This window comes from Aquarana catesbeiana, linkage group LG11, assembly GCF_042186555.1.
Source record: "Aquarana catesbeiana isolate 2022-GZ linkage group LG11, ASM4218655v1, whole genome shotgun sequence".
Taxonomy (NCBI): Eukaryota; Metazoa; Chordata; class Amphibia; order Anura; family Ranidae; genus Aquarana; species Aquarana catesbeiana.
This window is the reverse complement of record NC_133334.1, coordinates 258218553-258245522: the sequence shown is the minus strand read 5'-3', so window position 1 is coordinate 258245522 and position 26970 is coordinate 258218553. Positions and strand designations below refer to the sequence as shown.

The following is a 26970-nucleotide window of genomic DNA, read 5'->3' as shown; positions in this document are numbered from 1 at the left end:
AATTCTAGACAAAACAATCAGCTGTAAATGGCAACTAATAAAATTCAAGTTAAGAAAAAATGCTGATACTAACTCCATTAGTGGTTGTACTGCTATTAAACTACATTTCACATAATACCCAGCCAGGTCCAGGGGGCCCGTTGTGTGACGCTTCGAGGGCAAGTCCACCTCTCAATTGTCAGGGAGGCCAGTGGAATGTATCTAGATTTGTACAGACTCTAGAGCAGGGATATGCAATTAGCGGACCTCCAGCTGTTGCAGAACTACAAGTCCCATGAGGCATAGCAAGACTCAGACAGCCACAAGCATGACACACAGAGGCAGAGGCATGATGGGACTTGTAGTTTTGCAACAGCTGGAGGTCCGCTAATTGCATATCCCTGCTCTAGAGGTATCCACAGTACTCCATATCCAGTTTTGCTCACTTCCATAGGGGTCTATGGAACGCTTGTACGGACATAGCAATGTATGCACAACTGCAAATAGTTTAAATGTATTTCTGCTTAATACTTCCAAGAGCACATATATGTTTATAGTGTTACTGAACCCCAGGACCCTGCATTCACTATATCTGGTCTCCCACACAACATGGAAATACAATTATTTTAGGAAATAAACTGCTAAATACATTTTCTCATCAGCAATATATAGCAGTCTTATGCCTTCTATGAGTATCTGGTTAAATCTTGTAGAATGAGTTTTCATTCTCCTCTGACTGTCTTATGAGGCTGCAGGACCCCTGAACCTCTGTCTGGACAGTGCTGATTGGCCCTGCGCTGATCACATGCCCCCAGGACTCTGTCCCACCAGGAGATGGATTAGGGACAGTGGAAGAAGGATTAGAAAAGACAGATCAAACAGCCTTTTTTACGCAATGCAGAGGATTAACCCCTTAGGCTCCACAGGGAGTATAACAAGCATGCTTTACTGCATATACAGACAGATTTTACAGTTGTGGGTTTAGTAACACTTTAAAGTGTATGTCAGGACAAAATTACATAAAACAAACATTCAGTACATCTCTGCACTACATATATTGCCCTGTGGTAGGTCTCTTTAAAAAATGCTGCAAGTACAGAAAAATCCTGGCTGACCTGCCATAAATCCAAGGAGCTCCTAACTTCCTGTAGTGAGCCAACAACGCTGCCTCTGCTGCACTGAAATTCCAAACAGTGCCGCCAACCCCCGCCCAGTTCTCGCCGCAAGACTGCAGCACCCCTCCTCTCCTCAAGGGGCAGTGTTCTGTAGTCCATTGCTCACTACAGGAAGTTAGGAGCTCCTTGGATTTCTGGCAGGTCAGCCAGGATTTTTCTGTACTTGATGTGGAACTAAAGGCTTTTCATGTTGGATGGAGTAGGGGAGAGTTATAACCCCTGTTTTTTTTTTGCCATCTGTGTCCCATTGGGAATTTTCCCTTTGCTTCCTGTCTTACAGCCAAAACAGGAAGCGAGAGGAAATCCCTTCAGCGTGTCACCAGAACTAGGTGCTCCCACTGGAAGAATTCCCCTCTTCCTGTTTCGGTGACAGCCCAAAATTTGAAATGTATTTTACATTTTCACTTTTTGTGTACACAGTCACCAGGAAAACAGAGGGTGAATCTTCCCAATGTGGGCACAACACAGCAATAAAAAAAAAAAAAATCTGACAGGGGTCAGATCCATAACGATAAAATATATTTGCCTTTAGTTATACATTAGTGCCAGTAAGTGGGATGGACTTTCTGATCATGCGTGGTGGTCACATGATCGGGAGCCTGTTTTGACAGCTCCCAATCCTAAACGGAGATCAGTAGCTGTCTGTGATAGTGAGCTTGGAGCACAGAAACCTCGGCCATTGACCCATATGTGCCAACCTCCCTATGCTTACATTGTCAGCAAGGGAGGTTCATTTTTACTTTAAATGAGCAAAATTTGTAAAAAAAAAAAAAAAAAAAAAAAAAAATATTATATATACTAGAATAAATAAAACAACAACTATAGGAACTAAGTAAATATTAAATTAGTAACTAAAACGGCATTTAAAAAAAAAAAAAAAAAAAAAAAAGTTCTAAACATTCTAATCCTGCACACGGAGTGGCTTGCAGTCCCGGAATCTCTATAGAGGATATTGGTTATTGACGATCGGTAGGGAATACAAAAATAACAAAGTAACATTTCTCGGAGTTCTGCGGGAATGAACTGTCAGTAGTTTTACTTTAAGTGCTATAGAGATAAAATTGAGATTGTTTGTTTTTCTTCATCGAACAAAAATAGAAAACCTTTACCAAAGAAAAAAAAAAGCAAAATGTTTCCTTGATGTCAGTAGAGAGGACAAGGGGGAGCGCCAGAAGTATCCAGTCTCGGGATATGCGCAGCGTCCAGTGGTTTTTTTTTTTTTTTTTTTTTATAGACCGTTCCTGCAGTAGCCGCGACGGGATTGGTCGGTCTGTGTCTCAGGCGCTGTCCGAGGAAGAGGCCGTGTTTTTTTCCCTCTGTGGCTTTTTTTTTTCCCGAATGAGGTAACTGGATTCTGAGTAAAAAGAGAAAAAAACGGCAGAGATACAAAAAGGCACCTCGCCACCTGGCCAGGGTGCGGTCAGGAGCGGAGTGCTGGAGTCACTTGTTGGTCAAATGAGGAACTTTTGCCTGCACAGGCCACGTGGTGGAACGGTCCGTGTTTGGACCACTGCATGTGAATAGATTGCCCTCAGGGGTGGGAGGTAAAGATGATTTCTGTGAAAATTCTCGATTCCGTTACAAAATACCGTTCTTCTTGTGCGTGTTGGTGGAGACAGGGCTCGGCCGCAGCTTAGGACTCTTGAGGTACGACCGCCAATACCTTCTGAAATGCAACAGTGCTGGAATCTACGGAGGAAAGGATGACACAAGATTAATCAAGGCCTGTGGAGGAGGCAAAGCAATGAGACCCATGTATCCGGGACTCTCGACTGCTGAACTACAAAACAGCGCCATCGGGCCACTAGTAACTGGAGGGGACATAAAATATGAAAGGGGAATCTAATTCTCCATTATAACTGAGGTCTAATTCAGCAGGGAGCATATTGGACTTCTGCAGAGAGCCCCCTGCTTGCACACAGAGAGCAATAGATTGTAAGCTTCTGAGCAGGCCCCTCTTAACCCTTTTGTATTTTATTTTATTGCAACTGTACAGACTCCCTTTTAGAATGTAAAGCACTGCATAAACTGTTGGCGCTATATAAATCCTATAGAATAATAATAATATAAGAATTGTCTTTCTCTGCAGCATGCCGGCATAGGGTAGGCTTTTCTATGCAGGCTGTGGCTGCTTTCTAAAGAAGCCTGTAAACTGGTCATTTATGCTTCCAGTTGGGGAGGGGGTAAAAACACATGGCTGAGCCACATTCTTACTGCCCTCTAACTGCTCACACAGACTGATGCGGCTCACAGCAGGGGTCCGGTGCGTCCCTGTTCTCCGTTTCAGGGACAAATCAGGGCCGAATTTTTGCCTGAATTCAGCCCTGAAACTGTGCCAAAGATGCAAGCCGCTCCGCAGCCACAAAGGAGATATGTGAACCGGCTCCATAGAGAGCCGGTCACAATCTCCTGTCATGCGAATTTGTATAGGTGTGAACCCAGCCTAAAGTGCTAAAAAAAAAAAACAAAAACAAAAAAAACTTTACAAACATGTTGGTCTTGTACAGAGCCTCCTGGATCCTCCTCTTCTCAGGTCCTTCTTCTGTGCTCCTGGCCCCTCCCTCCTGTTGAGTGCCCCCACAGCAAGCTGGTTGCTATAGGGGGCACCCAAGATGAGTCACAGCTCCATGTGTCCATTCAGACACGGAGCCAGGACCTGGACCCGCCCCCTCTCTCCTGATTGGCTGAATGATTTTGATTGACAGCAGCAGGAGCTAATCATGTCACGCTGCTGTCTCAGCCAATTTGGGGGGAGGGGGGGGGGGGGGGGGGGGAGTCCCTGCAACGTCACTGGATAAAGATGGGCTCAGGTTTGTATTAGGGTGGGGATGCTGCACACAGATGGGTTTTTTTATTTTAAAGTGATTGTAAGGGTTTTTTTTTTTTTATATATATGACATATCATACTTACCTGCACTGTGCAGCTCGTTTTGCACAGAGTGGCCCCAAACCTGCTCTTCTGGGGTCCCCCATCGGCTCTTGCGCTCCTCTCCACATCAGATAACCCCCTAGGAGAAGCGCTCTCCCGAGGGGGTTACCTTGCGGGCTCGCTCCCAGATCCAGCATTCGGCGTCCATAGCCGCCAAATGTATGACTTGGCCCCGCCTCCCCGTCATTGGATTTGATTGACAGCAGCGGGAGCCAATGGCTGCGCTGCTATAAATCTATCAAACCAAAAAGACGAGAACCCCGGGCAGAGAGACAGCGCGTCACCGCCGGGACAAGTTTCAGGGCTCAGGTAAGTAAAACGGGGGGGGGTCCTAGGGGGCCGGTCACTGCCAGGTGTTTTTTCACCTTAATGCATAGGATGCTTAAGGTGAAAAACGCGAACGTTTACAACCCCTTTAATTTATAGAATGCATTAAGATAAAAAAAAAAAAAGAAAACACAACCTTCTGCCTTTACAATCCCTTTAAGCTTCAAAGGCAGCGGCATGAATGATACCCCCCTGTTGCACTCAGCGGACACTGCCACCCACCAAATGAAACCCATTCAAGTGAACAAGGCTGCGCTCCATTGCGGTGTGGTAGTGCAGCATTTTGGGGGGTTAAAACAAGGGGTGACTTACAATGCACTGCCTTGTTTGGATATTGTAAACGATACTGCTGACGTTATCACACATTTGTACTACAAGTCATTATATCTGTACAAATGTAAATTGCGCTTTGTTTTTTTTTGTACATTGGAAAACCTTAATAAAAACATTATAACATTAAAAAAAAAAGGGGAGGGGGGGTGACGAGGCAACATTTCACCTCTAACGCCGGTCACACTTGTACCTCATGCTGTAAATGATTCTAGTTATTGTGGCAGCAGGTATACAGCAATGGCTCCAAACGCCCCCGATAACTGCAGAGACACTCCGGTGGTGAACGCCCTTGGGGCTGGCATGGGCATGCTCTGGTTTTATTAAAGTTTTTTTTTTATTGCTTTAGATGTTCTATGTTGCTGTATGTACTTGTCAAGTAATCTCAGAAATCATTTTATATGAAATGCTGCAGTAAAAATACATCCAGTAAATCTGAAATGCTGGCATTGAAAAATACATTTAGGCTGAAGATTAAATTGTTTATGTTTTGTCCTCCTTGGTTCCTCCCTCAACATACTAGAGAGAAGTTTTGGTCAGGGCTCGTTCACATCAGCCTGCATGCTAAACAAATGGCCCCTTTTCACATTGGCTGATGTCCACTATGGAACAGCGATGAAGAGCGGTGGTTGTTTTACAACGCAATGCACTGTTCACCTTGTTTTTTCACTTTTTTGAATTGTAAAAAAAAAAAACTAAAAAAAAATTATTTGTTTCTATGCACCACATAAACCGAGAGGTAATGCAGTACAAAACATGCTGCATGACTATATAAACGGTACCACAGAGCTGAAAAGAGCATTTGATACACTTAATGCTAATATTACATATTTAGACATAATCAGGACTACTGATCCCATCACCCCAAGAGATACGTACATATACCCTGCTGGATCCACAATGGCTTATCCTGCCACCAGACTCCAAAATAGTACACAGGGACCCCCGATAAGATGATGATGAAGCCGATCCCACATTCCACCGGAGTCATATAGAATGACACAACGATCAGGAATACACAGGCCAAGATGAAGAAGATCGGGAGAGTCACATTAACCTGCAAGAGAGCAGAGACGGTACAATATAAAACTATATCCGGAGAGCAGGGATGTCACTCTGTATAATATACCTTATATCTGGAGGGTGGTGATGTCACTCTGTATAATACATATCATGTCTGAGAGCAGTGATGTCCCTCCTGTATAATAATAATATATCTGGAGAGCGGTGATGTGATTCCTGTATAATATAGCTTATATCTGGAGAGCAGTGAGGTCACTCCTGTATAATACAGCTTATATCTGGAGAGCAGTGATGTCATTCCTGTAGAATATAGCTCAGGGATCTTCAAACTACAGCCCTCCAGCTGTTACGGCATTGTAAAACTGACATTCAGACATGACTGGGCATGATGGGCATTGTAGTTTCTAAACAACTGGAGGGCCATAGTTTGGAGACCCATGATATAGCTTATATCTGGAGAGCGGTGATGTCATTCCTGTATAATAAAGCTTATATCTGGAGAGCAGTGAGGTCACTCCTGTATAATATATCTTATATCTGGAGAGGGGTGATGTCACCCTTATATCTGATGATCACGCTGTCGCAGAGTGTGCTGAGTATGGGGTGCACACATTCACCTCTCTTCTATACACATTCTATTCCCGTGTGTCAGCCTGCAGATCCCCACCTATATCCTCAGGTCATGTACATAGATTAATCTGCAGCTTCTCCTTGAGATCTCCGGGCCCCATGCATGTGTGAACCACACCTCACCGCAGGTGAACGTCCTCAGGAAGCCTGACAATAGAGGCTCTGGGATCAAGGGACTCCATCACCTATAAAAAAAAAAAGGGCCATGGGGTCTGAAGGAAGCCATAACAAAAACACTGACTCCGCAGGAACAGGGGCCCCTGACACCAGCCGAGATCACACAGTACGGAGGATGACCTGAATGGGGAGGCAGCGGTTTGTATTTCCAGCTATTCTCTCTCACCTCAAACACCAAGGGTCAGTTCTCCCCGAATGCCCGCTTCGAGTGAACCTGCTGCACTCGGCAGGCTAATGAAAGACTCACTTTAAATAGTCATCGGAGATAAACAAATCCCAAATCATTTTCCTGCAGCCTGGGAAGTTCTGTGATCTGCCATTATTAGAAAAACTTCAAATGAACTTATTGTGTTTTTCTTCCTGCTAACCTATTTCTGCTCCTGTATCTTCAAATGCAGAAATGGGATGTGTGATCTGTGAAGCTGCTACACAGAAAGATCAAAAACTATACAAAACAATAAATAATAATAAATCACACTATTAAAGTGGAACAGCGGCCATTTATTTTCTTTTTTGGACAAAGATGGGAAAGGGTCTGATCCTCGGTTAGGTCTTTATAGCTGCCTGTATTCCTGGTGGGAAAATGTCTTTGTGTTCAATCATAGGTAACATAGGCAGGTCATACAGAATACATTTTTTCGTTCAACAAAAAAATGATGTGAACAGATTCATCAAATGTGTGGACGTGGATGGAAAAATCACTCACGCTATATGTTATGATATTGTATTCTTATGGTGGGAAGCCTTCCCTGCCACTAGAATACAATAATCAGTGTTGCCAGCGGCTCTGATCATTTGGGAAAAACCTAACAGGCTGGTTGTATACAAGTAAATGGATAGATAGGGCGGCCCAGTGGTGTAGTGGGTAGCACACTCGCCTAGCAGTAAGAAGGGTCACTGGTTCGAATCCCAACCATGACACTACCTGCTTGGAGTTTGCATGTTCTCCCTGTGCCTGCGTGGGTTTCCTCCGGGTACTCCGGTTTCCTCCCACACTCCAAAGACATGCTGGTAGGATAATTAGATCCTGTCTAAATTGTCCCTAGTATGTATGAATGTGAGTTAGGGACCTTAGATTGTAAGCTCCTTGAGGGTAGGGACTGATGTGAATGTACAATGTATATGTAAAGCGCTGCATAAATTGACGGCGCTATATAAGTACCTGAAAATAAATAAATAAAATAAATAGATCCACTTCTGTACGACCAGCAAGCCCATACATGGATGATGATGGATCGAAATTTGTCTGTTTCCTGCTGAACTGGCTCAATTTTTATCCTTGTTTGGCTGGGTTTACACACTATAGCTCTGACATACTGCACCACTGCATGGAGAACACAGCCTGTCACATCACCAAAGGGGCTTATATTCTAATGTCCCCTCTACAGTCGGACACTATTAATATATATTATAGATCTGACATATACCACAGTGCTGTATAGAGAGCACTGGGCTTGCCACACACACTATTATCTTTATACATTTATATAGCTCTGACATATACCACAGTGCTGTACAGAGAACAGTGAGCCCGTCACATCAGTTTCTGCACCAGAAGAGCTTACACTCTAATGTCCCTTCCACAGTGACACTATTATTCTACATTTATATAGCTCTGACATATACCACAGTGCTGTATAGAGAACACTGGGCCAGTCGCATCAGTTTCTGCATGATAGGAGGTTACACGCTAATGACCCACCACAGCCACACACTATTATACATTTATATAGCTCTGACATATACCGCAGTGCTGTACAGAGAACAGTAAGCTAGTCACATGAGTCTCTGCAACGGAGGAGCTTACACTCTAATGTCCCCTTCACAGCGATACACTATTATACATTTATATAGCTCTGACATACCACAGTGAGCCAGTCACATCAGTTTTAGTACCAGAGGTGCTTACACTTTAATGTCCCCAAAAAAGGTTTAACCCAGGATGCTGGTTCTGTAAGGCAAGAGTGGCAAGCACCAAGCTCTGCCTCTATCAATCTTTCAGTTTGTGTGTCTCTACAAACAGCCATTAACCAAAATACCAACATTCAGCATACTGTTGAAACTGTGCCTAAAAAAGGCAATAGTACAAAGGATTAAATCACCAGTATTGCCCAGTGGTCTACCTGCAGTTGATCTTCTCACCATTACTGTCTTACCATGCCTTATCCTGCACTGCCTATGTGGAGGAAGTCATGGCAGGGGAGCAGAGCTTTGTTTCCACATGCCAGAGATGCTCCCTGATGACTGGAGAGCAGCGGCGGCCCGTAATGCAGGGTGCACACCACCCTAACCCCCCACCCCCCCCTCCCATGAAGAAAGAAGAAAAGAAGAATAGCGATTGAACATTTGCTATGGTCACACTGATTCTCCTCCCAGCCAATCAGGAAGTGGGTCTGACTGTACTGCCGCGCCCCCCGAAAAAAAAAAAAAATTTACCACCAGCTGCCACTGTTGGAGAGGTAATGCCTAAAAGTAGAAGGGGTGAAGAAAGCACAGATCGACAGAATGCATGAAGCAAAAAGAAAATCCTTGCACTACAGGTCCTCAGGTGCAGCTTCCTTTCCAGCAAGGAAAACCATGAGCAGCACAGTAGTGACATTACCAAGTCTCACTCTGAGACTAGCAGTCAGAGGCAGCAGTGCCTTATATGTTCTCACGCTGCAGATATATGGCTATGAGGCTACAGAACAGGAGTGAGCTGCTATTTTAGGAGGAATAGACAAAAGTTACATTTATATAGGTACTGCTTAGATGTCAAATCTCCAGGTCCTGGACAAATTCCTTAAAATGGGCCATTCCCTTCCAGCCTTCCTGTATCTGCTCTTAAATCTGTTTTATTGCCATGCAGGCATAAACTGGCTTCATCGCGTCTCCACACCGCAGATAAAAGCCACCCTAGGGCTGATATTATCGTCTGTGCGAAAAGTGCGAATTCCAAACACTTATTGAGATTTAATGGCCTGGCTTAATCTTTTATAGGTATAATTGCATATAAGCCCTCAAGCCTTGACAAGCCAGACGGGAAGCCTAATAATGATGATGCCTTGACTCCTGCGGCTGATCTCCCATTATAAAAAGGCACATGTTCAGTGTGATGGTTGGTGGATCAAATGACCCGGTTCCTACTTCTCTACATCTTTCAGACCACTGATGAAGTGGTAAACGCAAGCATCTGAGAGCTCCAGATGGTTATCTGTCTTGTTACAACTCCCTCTTGCCATGGAGAACGGCCAGTTCCAGCATCTCCTGTCAGGCTCTATAGAAGAACTTGTGGTCACATAATAGAATTTGTGTACCCAACATAAAATCCAAGTCCTTTTCATAGAGTATATACATACATACGCTATAAAAAGTTTACACACCCATGTTAAAATGTCATGTTTCTGATAAAAAAAAAAAAAAAAAAAAAGACGAAGATAGATCATTTCAAAACTTTTTCTACCTTTAATGTGACCTATAAACTTTACAACTCCATTGAAAAACTGAAATCTTTTAGGGGGGGGGGGGGGGGGGGGGGAGTAAAAAACTAAAACAATGTGGTTGCATAAGTATGCACACCCTCTTATAACTGGGGATGTAACTGTGTTCAGAATTAGGCAATCACATTCAAACTCATGTTAAATAGGAGTCAGTACACACCTGCCATCATTTAAAGTGCCTCAGATTAACCCCAAATAAAATAAAGTTCAGCTGTTCTAGTAGGTCTTTCCTGACATTTTCTTAGTTGCATCCTACAGCAAAAGCCATGGTCCGCAGAGATCTTCCAAAGCATCAGAGGAATCTCATTGTTAAAAGGTATCAATCAGGAGAAGGGTATGAAAGAATTTCCAAGGCATTAGATATACCATGGAGCACAGTCATCATCAAGTGAAGAAAATATGGCACGACAGTGACATTACCAAGAACTGGACGTCCCTCCAAAATTGATTAAAAAAACCAAGAAGAAAACTGCTCAGGGAAGCTGCCAAGAGGTCTACAGCAACATTGAAGGAGCTGCAGGAATATCTGGCAAGTACTGGCTGTGTGGTACATGTGACAATCTCCCGTATTTTTCATATGTCTGGGCTATGGAGTAGATTGTAAGAAAAGACTTTCGTCTTGCCAAAGAAAAACATCCAAGCCCCCTAAATTTTGCAAAAGAAAACATCTGAAGTCTCCCAAAAGCATGTGGGAAAATGTGTTATGGTCTGATGAAACCAAGGTTGAACTTTTTGGCCATAATTCCAAAAGATAAAACAAACACTGCAAATCACCAAAAGAAAACCATACCCACCGTGAAGCATGGTGGTGGCCACATCATGCTTTGGGGCCGTTTTTCTTCAGCTGAAACAGGGGCCTTAGTCAAAGTAGAGAGCATTATGAACAGTTCCAAATACCAGTCAATATTGGCACAAAACCTTCAGCTTCTGCTAGAAAGCTGAATATGAAGAGGAACTTCATCTTTCAGCATGACAACGACACAAAGCATACATCCAAAACAAAGGAATGGCTTCACCAGAAGAGTAAAGTTTTGGAATGGCCCAGCCCGAGACCAGACCTGAATCCGATTCAAAATCTGTGGGGTGCTCTGAAGAGGGCTGTGCACAGGAGATTTGGAGTGTTTTTGCAAAGAAGAGTGGGCAAATATTGCCAAGTCAAGATGTGCCATGCTGATAGGCTCATACCTCAAAAGACTGAGTGCTTTGGTAAAATCAAAAGGTGCTAGTATTATAGTTTAAGGGTGTGCACACTTATGAAACCATATTATTTTAGTTTATTTTTACTTCCCTCCACTAAAAGATTTCAGTTTGTTGTTCAACTGAGTTGTACGGTTTATAGGTCACATTAAAAAAAGGTTGAAAAAAAAAAAAAAAAAAGTTCAAAAAGTTCTGAAATTATTTGTCTCATTTTTACATCACAGAAACCTGACATTTTATATCCAAAATATATAAAAGACCTAACAATGTTTTTCAAGAGTGAGCACCCCAGTCATCAGGGCTATAAAAAGTACAACAAAGGTATGAATAAATCAGTATAATTTCACATTGGACATATGTAAAATTGTGTGTGTAATATATTATATATATATATATATATATATATATATATATATTTTACACACACAATTTTACATATGTCCAATGTGAAATTATACTGATTTATTCATACCTTTGTTGTACTTTTTATAGCCCTGATGACTGGGGTGCTCACTCTTGAAAAACATTGTTAGGTCTTTTATAAAGTCTATGTGATCTTACATTGGAATGACTTTGTATCTACCGTGTTTCCCCAAAAAATAAGGCCGGGTCTTATATTAATTTTGGCTACAAAAAAGACCCTATAGGGCTCATTTTCTTATTATCAGTATTTTGACATAATTTTAATCCCCCAAAAAACATCTTGGTTAAAGTACTTTTTAAGATGATGTAGTCCGTTTTGTGGGAGAATTATGCTGGTGTAGGGTGCAGTGCGTCTCCCTTTGTGGCGGTCTTATGAGAAGTACATTTTTACAGCAGCCCTCGGCGATCATGTAACCTGCCTGAGCTCTTCTTCTCCGCTCCGAGATCCCCGCTGACGTCAGCCCGCTCCGAGCACTGCAGAGGTAGGGGCCGCAGATGTCAGCCGGGAGGAGAGGAGAAGACCTCCAGTGGGTCAGCGGCAGCTGTGGATGGGTATTTTTCATGATCGTTGCAGGGGGGGGGGGGGGGGGGGCACTGCACCTTATGCCAGTGTGTACATTTTACAAAGCGGATACATTTTTAAAAAAATTAACTTTACTAGGGCTTATTTTCAGGGTAGGGCTTATATTGCAGCCCTCCCCCATAATCGCGCTAGGTCTTATTTTTTGGGGAAATGCGGTATTATCTCGTGAGTTGGCTCTTCAATGTCAGATTCCTATAGTCTTCTTACTTTCATGACAGGTCCTCTTTTATTACAATCATGTTCTATGGGTGGTCACCCTTTTCTTACCTTGATTGGTCTCTCCAGTTCTGGTTTCTTGTACCGGAGCCACATCATGCCGATGATGGCCAAAGCCACGCACAGCCAATTGAAGAAGCTGAAGAAATTGATGACGGAGAAAATGTCGTTTGAGAAGGCGTAGAGGAGAGTCATAGCGCACTGCGGGGGGAGAATCAGGCAGGACACGCAACATTAGCAAGTCATAAAAAACAACATTTAGTTTTATGTAGCTTTAAAATTGTGACTGTAAACTGTTTTATGTGCCAAAGGATTTGTATTTCTGTGCACCCGGTCCTTAGATTCACCCAGCTTTGTCAAATAGCACAGAGCAGGGCAGAAGACCTGATTTTTCTCTGCTGCAGTTAGGTAAACATACATATCCTGTCCCTCCTCCAGGTTGTAATTGGTCCGTGAAAGGATAAGCAGCAGACTGATAAGCTCATCTGTCATTGCTTTCTCCTCCTATCAGCTTTCCCATTGTTAGCTCCACCAGGACTAAGAGGGTCAATCTTTCAAGGAAACCAAACCACAATAAAAAAAAAAAAAAAAAAAAAAAAAAAAAAAAAAACTTGACAGGGGATCTAACCTCATTCCATCCAAAACTAAAAAGAGTTATATATACACAGTAGATATTTTTTAGTGGTCTGTTTACTTGTGCTTTTTTACACCGAGCAACACAAGGCTTTCCAGTATTCGTGTAACATCATATGGTGACGGTCTCATGCTCAGACACATGATGTCCTCACTGACCACAGCCTTTATTTATTTATTTATGTATTTTTATTTTAAAGTGAACTTGTATTCTTTCTCAAGGAATCCAACAGGCTCACCCAACCAGGTTCACTTAAAGCTGAACTCCAGGCACAGAGCAGAATTCCACGTTGTGTGCACCAGATACCTTTGTAAACCGAGATATTACAGTCACACCGTATTGTCAGCAATGGAATTGTTCAAATCAGTGCAACTCTGACTTTGCAGTGCTGCACCAATTTGAAAAAAAAAAAAAAAAAAAAAAAAAAAGGTTCCTGCACTATTTTTTGTGCTTTCAGGTGCGCCTTACATAGACATCTGTGCATGAAGTCGCACAGATGTCTGGCAAGTCACACCTAAAAATCACTGACCTGCAGCTTTGAAATTGCGCAACTTCAAAGTCGCATTCAGTGTGAAGGGGGGTGTAAACTGACAATTAATCTGCTCTATTTTGCCTTCCCTGGCTCCTACCTGAGCGCTACTACAATAAAAACAGCTCTTCCTTCAACCCAGACTATAAATCCATGGAAACTGAACTCACCGTGAAGATGAGAGATGGCATAGGAGTCAGCAGTTGTGGATGAATCATCGCCAGGAGAGATGGTAGGTGACCTTCTCTGGCTCCCACGAAGAACAATCTGGGGAAAAGAGTCGGGATTTTACTGAGAATGAACATCTGGCACCCTGATCAAGAAGAATGGTCTCAATTTCTTTATTGCAAATCTGTGAAATATCTCATTCATTCAGCCTATTGCATTAGGGTGCGCACCCTAAAGCTCTAGCACATGTGTGTACATATAATTGAGATAGCGATATTAATATATTATAATATATACATACACATACATATACACACACACACACACACCTCTATCAATCTTCCCGCCGGCACAGTGAAAGACGTGCGTAAGCACTTCTCTTATGGCAGAGCCAGTAAGATGGAGATCTTTCCCGTCTTACTGCTGGCAAACAGAGCAATAATGCTAATGTGCATGGAGTGATTAGGGTGTACCAAGCACATCCACACACCCTGTGCACAAGCCTATGGTTTCAAGCAAGTTCTGGCTCTTTGATAGATTTCATTTGCCACAAATGTCCATATTCAATTACCCATTTCCATAAAAACACTTGCCTTTCAGCTGAGTCAGGCCTACAATGTCCACTTTATGAGATTGCTTCCATATACTGTCTGTCCTCTCCCCAGTCTCATTTCCCCTAGTCAGGCTGACTCTTCCCCCAATCTAGTAAAGAGATATAAGAGATATAGCCTAGGCTTTTTTGGCTATACTTCTATGGATCACAGGAGTGCACTTCATTCTGCATTCCTGTGAAGTCACAGAGCCGGTCCAGGCTCTGAAAAGATCCCGACCATATGGTCAGGATCCACACAGAACCCTGGGCCGGCACCTGGCTCAGAGTCTCAGCAAACCCCCGAGAGCCTGAGCCAGCCGCTCCTGCCCCCTCCACAGTCCAGCGTTCCAGTGAGCACTGGAGGGGAGAGCAGAAAGCTGGTGACTGATAGTCACATCTCTTCACCCAGAGTTGAGGGGAGAACTGAGTGATCAGCAGTGTTTGATTGCTCAGTTCTCACTACAGAGCCGGCGGGGGACGAATGCCATACTGCTCTTTTAAAGCATAACTCCAGGATTTTTACCCCACCACCTGCCTATATGATGACACACCCCCTATGGGGGAGGGGGGACGTAAATGACAGTTTGGGCTTGCAGGAAATGGGCAGAATGACAGAGGTCATTCTTCCTTGAAGCGGTAGACTAGGAAGTCAGGGACAGCTCTGGAACATGGAGGGGGTAAGTGGAAATTTGAAAGGGGCAAAAATATAAAAATCCCAAGAATGCCACTTAACCAATATAGTAAAATGAGTAGAAAATTAATTTTTCCAAGGACAACCAATCAGGTTTCACGTTTCATTTTATATAAAGGCAGGTTCACACATCTCCGGCTGCGGTTCCTAGCATGGGGTCCGGTGCATCCCAGTTTAGGTCAGAATATTTGTCTGAATTCACACCTGAACCAGACCCAAATACACACAGGACCCTTCTACAATCCGGACAGCAGACAGCCACAGGCTTGTGTGAAGCGGTTCCATTGAGAGCAGGTCACACTTGCTTGGCATGTGAATTGGATGCGGGGATATGTGAACCCAGCCTAAAACGCACACAAAATCTTTTTTTATAGAAGTGTACATGTAAAGGTAAATTAGGAACCAAAAAGATGCTGGTACAAAGTTTTAATGGACAGCCAGATTACCTGGAGGAGGTAAAGAGAGACCCATTGACGGATCCAAAACAGGAGAGCCCCACAAAGACGGGGATGATCCAGGCCATAACACCCAAGTGGTAATTTCCAAAATCCTGTAAAAAAAAAAAAAAAAAAAAAGGCATTAGACATGATGCATTACAAAAAATATATATGCAGCAAGTTCAGTGAGCCTAGGTTCACATTGGTATGATTTGACATGTCAAATTGCATGCCAAATTGGCGCCTATTGACACCATCCGAATCGATTTGTATAGACATCTGTGCAGGAACCCGCACAGATGTCTGTCAAATCGCTGCTGAAGTTGGACTGCATTGCCAGGTTAAAATTCGTGTGAGTTTTGCTGAACTGGTACAATTTCTAACCCGCTTCCATGTGAGCCTAGGCTATAAAAAGTTAAAAAATAAAAAAATTGTTAAGGAGGGGGGGGGGGGGAAGGGAGGATCTACACTGGACTTGTCTCTTCCATTGGTGAAGATTCTTCGTATGTTTGAGGTTGCTTAAAGCTGAACTCTGAGCATTTTGCCCCCCATTTTTGCCCCCACCTATGGCTGAGTCAGTAAGAGGCAACCACCTAGAACACTTAAGCGGGGGGGGGGGGGGTGCAAAAAGGGTAGGACCTGCAACCTGCACTGCTGAAGTAGTTCATAGCTAATGAGGAGGGTTTTTTTTCCTTGAGTGCTGATGGACCTTCACCTAGCACAGCCCCCACCTGCCTTTCCCTAAAGCTGGCCTTTCATAGATCACAATTCTGCCACAATCCAGTAAAAGGTCAAATTTGAATCCATGTATAACCATTGTGTGTACAGAAGTCAATTTACTGATCAACTTCTACAAGAAAAACAGAAATGGAAGGTGTGCACACCTAGTGCACTACCAGAGAGAATTTAATAAGAAGTTCTTGTATAAAAAGTGGGTACTCACAAAATGCAACCGATAAAAGGCCAGGGGGTGTGCCCCTGAAACGCGTTAGCTGTACCCCATGTTCTGTGCATATCCATGCACTGTGTTTATGGCCTTTTGTGAGTACCCACTTTTATACAAGAATTTCTTATTAAATTATCCCTGGTATTGCACTAGGTGTGCGCGCCTTCCATTTCTGTTTTTCTTGTAGTTCCTTTCAGATTACCCCATCTGAGGAAGGCAGCATCCACCTAGTTCTGGGCTACCATATATACATCTTTCACACCACTATTTTATCTGACCTCTGTTACTCCTCACCTTGGAAGACCTATTGGCACTGGAAGTGACTTTTTTGTATCTCTACTGATCAACTTGTGTACATTCACCCTGACGGTTTTTCTCTGCTCAATCAGCGCAACAGGCTATATATAGCATGTAACAATGATCAGCTGTATTCTGACAGCAGGGAAGTCTCTCCACTGTCAGAATACAATGACACAGTGAGAAAGATTCCCTCATCCACCTCGAATGTTTAGATGGGGGAATGGGGTCAATTTTTTTTTTTTTTTTAGCATTCAACTCACTGTTTAAACAAAAAAACTGACTCATTACTTGCTTTGCCCTGAGACTGGCTAGAAGATATTCAGTAGCCCAGAGTCTCCAAATTGCCAGCAAATTAGGCTGAGTGACATTTAGATTGTTATGTATAATTTAGTAATAAAAGATTCAGAGATTAGGAAACAATGAGTAATATAAATTCTGTACAGTAGAAGCTGCAGAAATTTGAGATATTGTTTATTTTACAAGGATACAAAGTTTCTTATGGTGAGCAAATCTGATCATTGAATGATATTGAATCAGAATAATCTGAAACAATGTTTCAGTCTATCTGGACAATTATATAATACAGGACATCACAGATGCTTAATAAGTATTAATATATTTTCCATGATAGTCAACAGCCTAACCTTACAGCCACTCTATACAATAATATACACATGGCAAGACAAATCCTAGGCGCAAACTTTTGCTTTTCTTTTTAAAAGATAATTTTTATGGAATTTCTCACACACACTATACAAGACTTCATGTAGATGGGCGTCTGGGGTTATACAACATAAAATTTAGGCATAGATGTGTATGAACACCGCTCTAGGTCAGTCTCCCATCTCCACCTCCACTCACACAGACCAGGTGCTGGCCCCGTCCAATACGGATTCCAATGAGCAAAAATAATTCTGGTTGGCCGCACGACCATTGTCACCAGCTGGTGTTACTGTTCCCTCTGTTTTTGGATAGGTTTTTATGGACTTGCTGAAATAAAGGTGATTTTACTGGACGTGCGGCCAACCAGAATTTTTTGCTCATAAAATTCAGGTGCATTACCCCACCACAAGGTGCTGCATATATAGACACCCACAGAAACCATTGGCTGTATAGGTTGGTACTTTCAAAACGTGCATACAAATGGAAAAATGCGTTCCTGGGTGTAGACAGTCTATCTCCAGAGTTGTATGTCCAACTACCCACATGTAGCCATTGATTTCTATGGGCACCAGATTGGATGGCCCCATGAGGCTTAAACAGTTCCTACCCATAGTTGTTCATTAATACATCAGCACAGCAAGAAGTAGGAATACAATAGGCACTTAGCTTGTGTATGTATGTATGTATGTATGTATGTATGTATGTATGTATGTATATATATATATATATATATATATATATATATATATATACACACATACATACACACACACACACACACACACACACACTTCTGGTAAGGAACACAAGACCTAATACAGAGGAGGGATTTATGAAAAATCGTCATCACTATAGTCAAATCAGGGACAGTTTGGGTTAAATGAAGACAAGGGCCCTGTAATTTCTAAAAGTACTGACATGTAATTCAGAGTTCCATATAAGTTATACATTTTTTCCATTCTGGTGAAAAGGTTCTTTTCCAGCTCAGGAGTATCCTCTTACTACCATAACAATACAATATACATAGGAAGGATTTGACATAAGCTGGGGGTTTACAAGTCCCCCAGTGTGTAATTATGTGGGGTAAATTACAAATGACTAACAACAAGGTAAAAATGGAAAGCCCATCAAAAGACAAAGTAATAAAATGATTTGGAGATGACATTTTTAGTCTCAATTCCACAGTGCTTTTTTTTCTGCCATGAGAGGTCCTTATTCGGATGCCTAGCATCATTTAACCCATGGCCTCTGAGCCCAGGTCATACTGGACCCATCCCCAACCTGTGACTGGACAATGAGAAGAGACCCACTACAGTGAGCTCATCTTTCTCTAACTGCTCTCTCCTCATATCAGCATGCTCCATGTCTGCAAGGAACTAAACTGATTAGTTCCTTATACTGCCTTGGTCCCCCCAGTCTGAGCTTTGATGTGCAAGGCCTGCAAAAGGTATTGGTTAGATTTCAGAAAGTTATTTTGTTTCCATTTAAAAAAATAAGTTACATGATGTATTAAGCTCTTGTCACCCAAGTAACACCCATGCGTTCATTGATGTCCAAAGTTTCTGTGCCGGGAGCACGATTACAATATACTGACTGAGCTATTATGGACATCTCTCGGTCTTCAGTCATGATCGGGAGCTGGTGGGCCAGGCTCTCCACCGTGTGACCTGACCACTGCAATAGCCAATCAGTGGTAATGTGATCAGAAAATCCGTCCATAAAGACCCATTTAAAGGGACGCCAAGGCTGGGTAGGAAGGGGCTTATGATTACAGAAGTGCATTAATATGGTTTTGTCTGGGTCTACCTAGGGTTCAGCTTTAAGGATGTTAACTTGATAAAAAGGTGTAGACCCTGGACCTAAATTGTTGTATATATCTACAGTTCTAGAGTATGTATATAGTCAGCCTTGTCTCCACAGCCCCTGAAGCTCATGGTAGAGGGGTTTGGAGGTCTAACTTATGTAATTAAAGTGGCATATAAATAGACAGCAAACACCGAGGTGGCAGGTCAGTGTGGATTGTTACACATGCCATCTAACTTCTCACCCTTTACTGCTGAGGGTGGTCTAGCTGGCTCCTTCAGTTGAACGTCCCCTACAAGACTGATCCAAGTCATTCCTAATCTCTTCATATAATCTGTCTACCCCATAGAATCCTATACACTGACAGGATTCATTTACCATCTGGACCTATTCTTCTGTAGTTCCCTTTGATTGTAAGCTCTTGAGGGCAAGGCTGCCCTACCTTTTGTTCTTCTGTTTGTTATGCGGTACACTGTAAATCTTAATATATTTGTTCTGGGTTTTCCCCGGATTGTACATATGTTCTTTTTATTAACAAAGTATAAAAAATAAAAAACCACACCACACAAAAAAAAATAAAAAATAAAATAATGACTTACCACGGCCACAGCCTCAGAGGTCAGCATCTCCTCCGGTGTAAGCGTAGTGAAGTATGCCAGGTTGGTGAGGACGTACACCAAGGTTACGATGGGCAGAGAGATAATGATGGCACGAGGTAGATTTCTGCAGACAAGGGAAGTGATACAATTATTTTATATAAATATTGTATCTCCTGGATCATGTAACATAGGTAGAGGTATGAGCCCTCAATCAATGGGTTTATCTACATGGCATGCCAAGGTAGTGAAAGCTGGCAGTTTACTTACTTGTAAGGTTCTATCATTTCTTCAGTGACGAAGTTCAAGTAATTCCTGCAGCCAAAAACAGAGTAGACGAAAAGGTTAGAGAAGAGTCTGTTCAATAGAACAAAACCCAAACCAACGCAGCCAATCAGAACTCACAACCATTCAACAAAACAGAACCCAACCCAGAGCAGCCAATCAGAAAACTCAGCTTCAACAATCAAATATATTGATTCATTGTTGCACTTTGTTCCAGGTATAAAAAGTACTAATGCAAAGTGCTGTAAATGTAATATATTTTTGCTTTTAGCACTTAAAGGGGAAATACAGTCTCCCCTCTATGAAACTACTATGTTTAAAAATGCACCAAGGGCTCTGCCCCGCCTTTTTTAAACTCCAATTCTGAAAGGGGGAGGAGCCAGATGCAAATAAGTTGCTTTACTGGGTCCATTATAAGGGCCAATTGTACAATATATATATATTTTTAAATGTTCTGCAGCAAGTGTAAGAAAAAAAGCCGGATCTGCCTGCAATACACACCTCATCTTCGGCGCTGTCCCCACAGTAATCTCTTAACTAGGGCTGCACTGATACCGCTGCTGATACTAAGCATTTCCAAGAGTACTCGAGCAAATGCTCCGATACCTAAAACCAATATCTTTGCAGTGCGATTTGAGCCCATACAAAATGAATGGGCTCAAATCGCAATGCAAATAATCGCATGTGATTTGAACAGGAATGAGGTGCGATTCCTGTCCGAATCACATGCAGTTTCCCCACCGCTTCTGTGTGATCCCAGGCTTGTCAGTGATTTCAGCCTCTGGTGTGGGGAACAGCATGTGATTTGGACAGGAATCACACCGCATTCCTATTCAAATCACATTGCAAATTGAGCCCATTCATTTTGTATGGGCTCAAATCGCACTGTTAAGGTATCGATAATTGGTATTAACGAGTATTTGACCACAAGCATATTTACTGGTACAGAAACAGGTATCCGTGCATTACTACTTTTAACCACAAGATGTCCCCAGTCTTCTGGGTTTGATGCACAACATTCAAATCAAAAGACTGAGGACATATTGTGAGAACAGGGGGTCATGAACCCAACCCCATTTAGTGTATAACAATGCTGAGAGCAGCTCTTATATCATAACTTCAGCGCCACAATCTGCACTGAAGTGGTGAAGAGGACCCGTGACCAATTTGTAGACCTTTGAAAAAGGTGGTTATATTTATATGTAAAGATTGTTAATATTTTATAGTTTAAGGAAGCTAGGTAATGGTCTGCTTCCATTGTAGAAACTACCACGTGACAGGGGCAAAACAGCAATTACAGTAAGTGGGCACTCACCATCCGCCGTATGCGAACAGCCCGCTGTATAATGCCAAGACCCATTTGCCGACATCCTTACTGGTGTTATCGAAGGAGTGTTCAAGACTCAGACTGGTGATGTCTCCTGCGGAGTGAACAAGAATCTGATTACAATTGATGGTCATACAGACCAGCAGCTAACATACAGGTGACTCAATCTCACACTCTTCCTCATTGTGGGAGGGGCAGAGACACAAACTACTGCAGAGAAAAATCGCACCATTGTGGGAGGGGCAGAGACACAATTTAAACACTAGCCACTTTAACAAAGATTGAGGACAGAGGATCATAGAATTAAAATGACAAATTCTAATGCTTCCTGTCCAAAACTATAAAAATTAAAGTAGAACTATAGGCAAAACTTTTTTTTAGCTTGGATAGAGTAAGGGAGAGTTAAAACCCCTAGAGTTTTATTTCACCATTTGCAGCCAAACTTCTGAGATTTCCCTTCACTTTCTGCAACACAGCCAAACAGGAAGTGAGAGGAAATCCCTACTAATTAAGGGAATTATTTGGGGATCCCCATGCCACCAGAACTGGTACCCCCATTGGAAGATTTCCCCCTCTATTACTTTTCTGGAGACAACCCAAAATTTGTGATTTCCTTTTATATTCACTATTAATGATACTGGTAAACAGGACAAAGAGGGCGAATCTCCTTAAAGTGGTTCTACAGGCAGAAAGATTATCTTAATGCATTCTGTGAATTAAGATTAAATAAAAAGTGTGCAGCAGCCCCCCCCCCCCCCCCCCTCTACTTATCCAAGCCCCATCTCCATCCAGCGATGTTGTATGAGAGCCTCGGCTGTCCGGGACTCTCCCTCCTGATTGGCCGAGACACAGCAGCTGGCGCCATTGGCTCCCGCTGCTGTCAAAGGCAGTGAGCCAATGAGGAGAGAGGGGGCAGGGCCGAACTGAATGTACACAGCAGCAGCTTGGCTCAGGTGCCCCCAGAGCAAGCTGCTTGCTCTGGGGGCAGGAGGGAGGGGCCAGGAGCATCGGCGAGCGAAAGAGGATCGGGGCTGTTCTGTGCAAAACCACTGAGCAGGTAAGATCATTTTTGTTATTTTTAAACAAAAAAACAAGAATTTAATATCACTTTAACAGTGGCACAGACAGCAATAAAAACTGACAAGCATTCTAATCACTCTGCACTCTATACAAAAAAAAAAAAAATTTGCCTTTAGTTATTCTTTAACTTCTAAAGTGATGTATACCATAAACCTCCTTGCTCTAATTTTTTTTTATTTTTTGCTGCAGGATATTCCAAATGTTATATTGTTTTGCCCAAAAATGTTTAGCACTCATCTGAGAATGTTACAAAAAGAATACAAGACCTATCCTCAAGTTATTAAAAAACATACAGCATAGGAAGATATCCTTCCCACAACACAGAGTGTCCTTGGATGACTGGGGCAGAGTGACTGGGCGATAAACCTCCACCTTCCTCTGGAATAATGAATAATGTCACATGATCAGTTCCACCCAACAGCTGCCAAGGATATAATAGGACTTGTAAATTCAAAATGCAAATCCCATTATGTAAAAAGGAGCTAAAAAAAACATTCACAGATGTAAATGTTCAAATATCAGGTAAGTTTTCAAAAATTACAAGTTTACTTTTGCGCAGCCTATTGCCATTTCAAGTTTCAGTTTTGGAGACGTTTCATTTTTAAAGTGGAAATTTAGTCAGGAAATCCTAGTAGATCACTTCAGGCTGGCCCATTTGGCAGGTATAGCTATGTAAAAACTTAAAAAAATAAGTGCCTAGACAGTTTAAGATACAGGAATACACTCTCACCCTGCTCTGCACATGCTCAGTTGCCATCTATTTTTAGGCACCACTGAGTTTGTAGAGGCTGATTTGCTGAGCAGAATTAAACCTTCCTCTCCTTTACAGCCAAGGAAGCTGCTTGTTTGATCTGCAACTGCCATGGTGCTGGACATGTGATCAGTTATGACACCAGCCATTTGATGGTTTGAGGTTGGGTTCACACCATCGACGCATGCGGCTCCCAGCAGGGGTCCAGCGCGTACTTGTTCACCGTTTCAGGTCTGATTTCAGCCCAAATTTTTGGCTGAATTTGGACCTGAAATGGACCAAAAGATGCACAGGGCTCCTGTGCAAATTCGCACCAGAGCCAACGGCGGAGATGTGTGAACCAGATCCATAGAGAGCCAGTCAAAATCTGCTGCTATTGCAAAATCTGCATCCAATTCGCAGTGGTGTGAACCCAGCCTGACAGTTTGGTTGAGGATACAAGCAAATGTGAAAGTCAGCAATCTCAGAATGTAACACGGGACATTTTTGCAGCTGCTTTTAGGGAAGTCTAGCAGGTTTTTTGTTTTTACTGCCTCTGAACTCTCCTCCATGTTCGCCTATGCGTCCATGCACACAAACTTTGAGGAGTTTGGAGGCATAATCGTTTAGGGGCAGTAAAAAAATAAATAAAATAAAAAAACTGTGCGTCCTGGAGCAGAGGCTGCTTGGCTGTAAAAACGCGGCTAAATGCTCTAACAAGTTTTTAACCTCATTTAGTCACATTTGGCATTTTTACATTTTATGGAGTGTTTTTATTGTAAAAAAACGCTACCTCTCAAAAACATGGAAAAACACTCATAGACGCTTTTCAAAAACACGTCTAAAAGGGCATTTTCAATGCTGCTTTTTCCTGACAACAGCACTGGCATTTTTTTTTTTTAAATGTCCTGTGTGCATGAGCCCTAAAAAAAAAAAATAAATAAAAATAAATATTGCAGAGAGGATCATCCTGTGAAACTGCATGTGTACTAATTGAGATGACGATCATAGCAAAAGTAATTATTTCCTATGATCATCAGTTTTTTTCTGATTCACTCTATTCTGTATAAAGAACAACATTTAACCCACAGAGAAAATAGCCTAACATTTGATTTTGCCCTCATTCAAAAGGAATGAATGTACATGCAGTTTCACAGGACAAATAGCTCTTTTTTTTAAAAATATAAATACACCTCTTAGAAGAGGTTCAAAAGACACATTTTTTTTGTATGTAGTTACTGACATTTCCAACTGTTGCCATCAGCAAGATAGGGATGCTACACAAATTTGTGCGTTTCAAAGAAATTCAATGCCATCATGTTAGTAAAATAAGTCAGGAAATGAAAGTAACATTTGAGCAGCTGCCAAGTATGGAAAATAAAGAGAAGAGCAATAGAAAGACTCCTAGGACTAGGAGGTCATCAGGAAATGTATTTCTAAATTTCCAAAGCAATCCCGAGAGACATCCATGTAGCAGAGAGGAACAGACAGATTTGCCTCTAAGAAATGGCGGCTGGAGGCTTGGGGTAATAGTCGCATTCCTCGACTGCATGGAATAATTCCAATGCGCCTGAAGCCGGTAAGGAGCTGAAGCATCTGACGGACGCCTCTCAGGCCATGTGAGGCTTCTCAGCCTAATCTTTGGCATGGCTTGTCACATGATGGGCAACCCAGTCATGCTCACTCCTAGACAATGCTACCTTCTAGTAGCTGTTAACCCTTATATTCCTGTAATTTAAAAATGAACATTTTATAAAAGTCACAGTATAAAACATGCTAAGATTAAGCATGAGGGTCTCCATTGCTACACAACCTCAGTAGGACCTTCTGGTGTACGAAATGTGCTTCATTACAAGTTTTTAGCCTTCAACCTTAACTCAACACTTACCCCGGCCTTCACATGAACCCCATCATAACCCAACTCCTAAAAATAACCCTTCACTTTCAAACCCAATTATTTCAATAACCCAATTATTCAAAAGGACCTTTGGTCTGCCATCACATTCTGCAATCTTCATCCGATTAATTTAAATTGGGAAACCAGTGGAAAAGGGGGCAGATTGCTGCGTTTAAATGCAGGCTTCCAAAAAAAAAAACCTGCCACATGAACGAGCAGCGCAAGACTTCTATCCCTATAATTCGGAGGTCTGCAAACTACAGTCTGCTAGAGGATTTTACCAGGCCCACTGGGTCAGTGGCCTCTCACATGGGTCTTCAGGTCAGTGTCCCCCCCCCCCCCCAACTTTCCCAACCACCCCTTTCTCCAGCACAGTCATCAATGAACCATCATTGGCTGCTAGGACTGATGACGTTCCAACCACCAATCATGTGCTTTCCCCAACATTCACAGGAGGAAAGCACTTTACCCGGACCTGATGGGGACCCTAATGTAAGGAGGCTTTGATGGAGACCCTGATGTACAAGGGACTATAATAGGAACACTGATGTAAAGGGGGACCCTGATGGTAGGAGGGACCCTGAAATTTCTTAGCTTTGGTTCACTAACATTCTCTGTTGTTCTTGGGTTTGGAATTCTCCAATACCTGTAGGAGCACACGCTGAACAAAAGCATATTGAAACAAGTAAAAAAAAAAAAAAAAGTTTTCCTACTTTGCTCAACACGCCACTTGTGTGAATGAAGCCTGAATGTTCCATGTGACCCTCACAATCAGTGTTCTTTTATCAGAGGCGGTGAACAGACTCCTCATAGACAGACATCACTGCACCGTGTGAATGTGCTTTTGTTTCACACTGTTCTGCTGACTGGACACTCTGCTTATCAGACAACACAGAGGACTGAATGTAGGAAGAAGTCTAATCTGAGCGATCTCCCTGACTGTCCACTGGAGGATGTCAACTGTGCAGGACTGACATAAAGGTTATTGAAATAAAAATGTGTCCAGTACTGCAACTAAAATATGATGTACACAGGACTAGAGGTCGACCGATATGGGTTTTTCTCTGGCCGATGCCGATGCCGATATTTAGAAATCGCGGTGGCCGATTCTGATATGTGATGCCGATTTTTTTGGGGCCGATATATTTGGCCGATTTTTTATTTTTTTTCCCCTTCATCTCATAAAATCTAACAGTTAGACCCCTTTCACACTGGGGCGTTTTTCAGGTGCTTTTGGGCTAAAAAGAGCGCCTGTAAAGTGCCTGTAATACGGCTCCCCTGCAGTCTCAGTGTGATATCCTGAGTGCTTTCACACTGAGGCGATGCGCTGGCAGGATGTAAAAAAAAGTCCTGCAAACGGCATCTTTGGAGCGGTGTATACCACCACTCCTGCCCATTGAAATGAATGCGCACCGCTGCCGAAGCGCCCGCAAAGCGTTTTGGCAGCGGCGCTTCAGGGGCGCATTTAACCCCTTCCTTGGCCGCTAGCTGGGTTATAAGCACCCCGCTAGCAGCCGAATAGTGCCTCTAAAATGACGGTAAAGCGCCGCTAAAACTAGCAGTGTTTTACCATCAACGCATGCCCGCTCCAGTGTGAAAGCAACCTTAAGTGATAAGTGATACAGAAAATTTTTTACATTTAAACATTAAACAAAACAAACCTCCAATCAGTTCACTTGTATGTATAATTTAGAAAAAAAAAAAAAAAAACAACTATCTTAAATATTAAATACACAAAAACAGGTAATCAAAACTTTTGGACGAAAAAAAAAATGGGCTAACTTTACTGCTTAGTTTTTTTTTTAATTCATTACTGTATTTTTT

General features: G+C 42.5%; 1 protein-coding gene across 1 annotated transcript in view; it reads right to left on the bottom strand.

Moving 5' to 3' along the window:
- Positions 1 to 1950: 1950 nt before the first annotated feature.
- Positions 1951 to 26970, bottom strand: part of SLC7A5 (solute carrier family 7 member 5) — a 54794-nt gene continuing 29774 nt past the window's right edge. The window contains exons 3-10 of the mRNA XM_073605719.1: positions 21428 to 21533; positions 20098 to 20142; positions 19831 to 19954; positions 15529 to 15632; positions 13802 to 13898; positions 12520 to 12669; positions 5620 to 5797; positions 1951 to 2843 (exon numbers count right to left, since the gene is read on the bottom strand). Coding sequence (XP_073461820.1) covers positions 2788 to 2843; positions 5620 to 5797; positions 12520 to 12669; positions 13802 to 13898; positions 15529 to 15632; positions 19831 to 19954; positions 20098 to 20142; positions 21428 to 21533 — 860 coding nt within the window. The 3' untranslated portion in view covers positions 1951 to 2787. The remainder of the gene's footprint in view (positions 2844 to 5619; positions 5798 to 12519; positions 12670 to 13801; positions 13899 to 15528; positions 15633 to 19830; positions 19955 to 20097; positions 20143 to 21427; positions 21534 to 26970) is intronic.